Source organism: Clupea harengus, chromosome 2 (assembly GCF_900700415.2).
Source record: "Clupea harengus chromosome 2, Ch_v2.0.2, whole genome shotgun sequence".
NCBI lineage: Eukaryota > Metazoa > Chordata > Actinopteri > Clupeiformes > Clupeidae > Clupea > Clupea harengus.
The window spans coordinates 3180786-3185785 of NC_045153.1; the positions used below are offsets into that span (position 1 = coordinate 3180786).

The 5000-nt window shown below is 41.8% G+C and overlaps 1 protein-coding gene across 1 annotated transcript in view; it reads left to right on the top strand.

The window, feature by feature from the left end:
* LOC116223426 (immunoglobulin kappa light chain-like) overlaps positions 1 to 2721 on the top strand; it is a 4215-nt gene extending 1494 nt beyond the window's left edge. Inside the window, exons 4-5 of the mRNA XM_031579972.2 lie at positions 1150 to 1201; positions 2200 to 2721. Coding sequence (XP_031435832.1) covers positions 1150 to 1201; positions 2200 to 2519 — 372 coding nt within the window. The 3' untranslated portion in view covers positions 2520 to 2721. The remainder of the gene's footprint in view (positions 1 to 1149; positions 1202 to 2199) is intronic.
* The last annotated feature ends 2279 nt before the right edge of the window (positions 2722 to 5000 follow it).

Consider the following 5000-nt stretch of genomic DNA (forward strand, 5'->3'; position numbering starts at 1 on the left):
ATGCGTCTGCCATAATCTCACCTCTGAAATGAGACAGAGATGTTAGTATAAACACAGCTCCTATATGAGACAGAGATGTTAGTATAAGAACAGCTCCTATATAAGACAGAGATGTTAGTATAAGAACAGCTCCTATATGAGACAGAGATGTTAGTATAAGAACAGCTCCTATATGAAACAGAGATGTTAGTATAAGAACAGCTCCTATATGAGACAGAGATGTTAGTATAAGAACAGCTCCTATATGAGACAGAGATGTTAGTATAAGAACAGCTCCTATATGACACAGAGATGTTAGTATAACTACAGAGATGTTAGTATAAGAACAGCTCCTATATGAGACACAGATGTTAGTATAAGAACAGCTCCTATATGAGACAGAGATGTTAGTATAAGAACAGCTCCTATATGACACAGAGATGTTAGTATAACTACAGAGATGTTAGTATAAGAACAGCTCCTATATGATACAGAGATGTTAGTATAAGAACAGCTCCTATATGAGACAGAGATGTTAGTATAAGAACAGCTCCTATATGAGACAGAGATGTTAGTATAAGAACAGCTCCTATATGACACAGAGATGTTAGTATAACTACAGAGATGTTAGTATAAGAACAGCTCCTATATGAGACACAGATGTTAGTATAAGAACAGCTCCTATATGAGACAGAGATGTTAGTATAAGAACAGCTCCTATATGAGACAGAGATGTTAGTATAAGAACAGCTCCTATATGAGACAGAGATGTTAGTATAAGAACAGCTCCTATATGATACTAGTAACAGACTATTATTTCTACTATAGAGAATAAAATCAAATGATAAAGGGTTACAGTATTTTATATGGTTAGTTTGATGCCTTCCAGAACTATTCAAAGGGTTTAGAGAACAGTAGCTTCCTGCGTGTGTGTGAGGAGAGGTTTTTGTACGAGGGGCAGACTAGTCTGTGTGTGAGGGGAGGTTTTTGTACGGGGGCAGACTAGTCTGTGTGTGAGAGGAGGTTTTTGTACGGGGGGCAGACTAGTCTGTGTGTGAGGGGAGGTTTTTGTACGGGGGGCAGACTAGTCTGTGTGTGAGGGGAGGTTTTTGTACGGGGGGCAGACTAGTCTGTGTGTGAGGGGAGGTTTTTGTACGGGGGGCAGACTAGTTTGCATCACTGTGGTACACATTTGGAACTGGCTCTAAACTTGATGTTGGAGGTGAGTGTGTTGTAGAATATCTTTCAGCAGTATAATGCACTGCACAGTTATGTTGATTTAATTAAATCATTTATATATAGTTTTTAATTATAATGACATATTTGACAATTTTGGGACATCAAGAGCCATGGCAGCTGATCTTAAGATCTTTAAAATGTGTTTGTTCCTGCTGTTGATCTTTAAAATGTGTTTGCTCCTGCTGTTGATCTTTAAAATGTGTTTGTTCTTGCTGTTGATCTTTAAAATGTGTTTGTTCCTGCTGTTGATCTTCTCTGGATTAACATTTCATGAACTTAGATGATTCAGAAACTGTCTTCAGTGCTATAGATGATCCCTGCCGTATTGGTAGAAGAGAAGGACAGTGCAGTGATATCTAATTTAATTGTAGTTTAACCAAGACATTGTAAAGACTTGGACTGCTCTGTCTTCTGTGAAGAAGCATTGTTGGAGTCAATAGTCATACTGTGTGTCATCACTTGTGTCTTTTATATCTTTATGTTACTCTGGAACACAGTGAAACTGATTTATATCTTATGTTACTCTGGTAAACAGTGAAACTGATTTATATCTTTATGTTACTCTGGTAAACAGTGAAACTGATTTATATCTTATGTTACTCTGGTAAACAGTGAAACTGATTTATATCTTTTTGTTACTCTGGTAAACAGTGAAACTGATTCATATCTTTACGTTACTCTTGTCTACAGTGTAGCTGATTTATATCTTTATGTTACTTTGGTCCACAGTTAAACTGATTCTTTAGAAATGTCTCAAGTGTTACTCATCATGCTTTAATCTTTCTACGTCGCTTTGGATAAAAGAGTCTGCTAAATGACTAAATGTGAATGTAAATGTCATCTATCATGTCAAAAAAGAAAAAAAGAAACGACTGTTGATGTCAAAGCTGCACCTGTTTTACTGTCAAATGCAAATTACATCTCTCTCGCTCTCTCCCCCCCCCTCTCTCTCTCTCTCCCCCCCCCCCTTCTCTCCTCTAGTGCCCACCCCTCCCGTGCTGACGGTGTTGCCCCCCTCCCGTGAGGAGGTGTCGGCGGGGCGCAGTGCTACGCTGGTGTGTGTGGCCAGGGGGGGCTACCCCTCAGACTGGAGGCTGAGCTGGAGGCTGGATGGGGGGGTTGAGGGGGGCGGGGAGGCCAGCGCTGGGCTCCTGGGGGAGGACGGCCTGTACAGCTGGAGCAGCAGCCTGACTCTCAGCGCCTCCCGCTGGCCCCAGATCAGCTCAGCACACTGTGAGGCCAGCCACAGCTCCCAGAGGAGCGTCACACGCATCCTGAGCAGAGAGCAGTGCTCAGACTAGACAGCAGTGGGATGGGAGTGGACTCTCTCTCCTCTCTACAGTCTCTGTGTCTCATGTGGAGATGGAGAGGGCGCTCTGGCTTCGTCTGCTCTCCATCCCTCCAGTCTGCCTGATGTGTTGGGTGATGAGTGTGTTCATGTTCAGCTATGATGCTGTCCTGTTATTCTTCATGCTGCACCAATAAAGAGTCTTGTTGATGAGGTCACTGTTCTCCTGTCTGTCTGTCTGGTGTTGATGAGGTCACTGTTCTCCTGTCTGTCTGTCTGGTGTTGATGAGGTCACTGTTCTCCTGTCTGTCTGTCTGGTGTTGATGAGGTCACTGTTCTCCTGTCTTTCTGTCTGGTGTTCATGAGGTCACTGTTCTCCTGTCTGTCTGTCTGGTGTTGATGAGGTCACTGTTTTCCTGTCTTTCTGGTGTTCAGCTTTGCCTCCACTCCCCTCAGTGATGTAACTAGAACTAGCGTACTGCTACAACTAGCATACTGCTACAACTAGCGTACTTTTACAACTAGCGTACTGCTACAACTAGCGTACTGCTATCCTCTATGAGGAAAGTACTATAACTATCGTACTGCTACCCTCTATGAGGAAAGCAGGAGGTGTTTTAGTACGTGTCTGTATGTCCGTCTGGTCCAAGAACTGTCACACTTGCAACCACATTAAATTAATGAAGAATGAATGAATATAATTTAATAAATATGTCTCCTTTCTATTGATCTTACTTTCTCCAACAAAGTAACTTCAGAACCAACTCCGTCCAAATCCCTTCAACAATTAGACGTTCTAAATTGAACATGTTTAGCGTAGCACAAGACCAGAATATCTACAGAAATAACATTAGCATGGTGACCACAGAGGGCCAGACATGGTGTGTGTGTGTGTGTGTGTGTGTGAGTGTGTGTGTGTGAGTGTGTGTGTGTGTGTGTGTGTGTGTGTGTTTGTGTGTGTGTGAGGGTAAGATTGGAAAGATAGACTTTCAGATCCATCATGATTTATGCAGACGCATCTTTGGTGAAATCATTGGATAAAATAATTAAAATCAGACACTGAACAGGTTGACTGTCTTCATTTACCAAGTGAGGGTTAGATGTGCTATATGCTAAGTAAGGGATAATGGATAGTCAGATGTGCTACGTGCTAAGTAAGGGATAATGGATAGTCCGGCGGTCATCATTGAAAAGTAAACCCCGACGGGACGAACAGGACCCCGACGCGCAGAAGACTCATCCTGAAGGGATTTATTTTACGAAAATTGCCGCCAGACTATGCATTATCCCGCTTACAGTTTTTCTCGATTGATTACACACAAAAACTGGAACTTATGACACAATGTCCACAACCTGTAACTCATGTGCCAACTCCCTAAACCAATTCTGCTCAACAATAAGCACAATTATCTGCTTTAGACACAGATTTCAATTGTTAACCACACTTTCTTCAAAACACTAAACACCATCCTCTCTACTTTGCACACTTCATCAATGCCAAAACCTCCTTGTGTTCAGACAGAACACACTGCTATTCAATTGGCAAAACTTCCATTTCCAAGGCTGATGTGCAATTTGGAATCAAGGCTTTAGCAATATAAGGGCCACAGGTGAGCTCCTGGTTTGGAGAACAATGGAAGGTAGAAGAGATCAGAGAGGCGAGGGTAAGGAGGAAGAGGATGAAGAGGAAGAGCAAGAAGGTGAGCCATTATCTCTGATGAGATTCGGGCCACTGGGGTCAACCCTGTGGTCAACCATGGTTTGACCATGCAGGAGGCTGGCCAGAGGGTTCAACCAAACATAAGCCGCTTCTCAGTTGCATCCATTCTCCGGACATTCAGAAGAGAGAATAGGTAAGAAACACTACTATGGCAGAAAAACACTAGTTTGAATGCCTTACCAGGAGCATAGTACAACAAAAGTGCATACAAAGTGCAACCATTGATGACCAAGACATATTCCTAAACATCAATACAGCGAGCCTAGCCACAGTGGACCATGTTCTAAGGCGGAACACCTTGAGAATGAAGCAGGGTGCCTTTTGACAGAAACTCCGACAGAGCCAAACAATTATGCTATGACTATGTGCAAGTCATATACATTTCCACAACGGATTGCGTCCTATCAGCATTGACACATTACTGTACTGTATTGTAATCCAATCCAATGTTATTTTCAAGTGTTTCACAACACTGTGTAGGTCTATTTCTGATACAATATTGTCATGTTTGTTTCAGAGAGTTCTTGAGCTAGAACCGGATGCAGCCTTGTTTTTTTGTCCTTTTTTATTTTATATTTTTCTTTTTTTGTTGACTGTACTGGCCTATATCCTATTGTTTGTTCTGTGCAAATCATTTACACATTCAGTTGTGTTTGCTGTAATGTATTGGCTACAGCACTTTTGGAACTGTTGTTACTGTATATTTGTGTGTTGTTTTATATTTGAGTAAAAACATTATACAGTTATATTTTACTACATAGTGTACAGTAACAC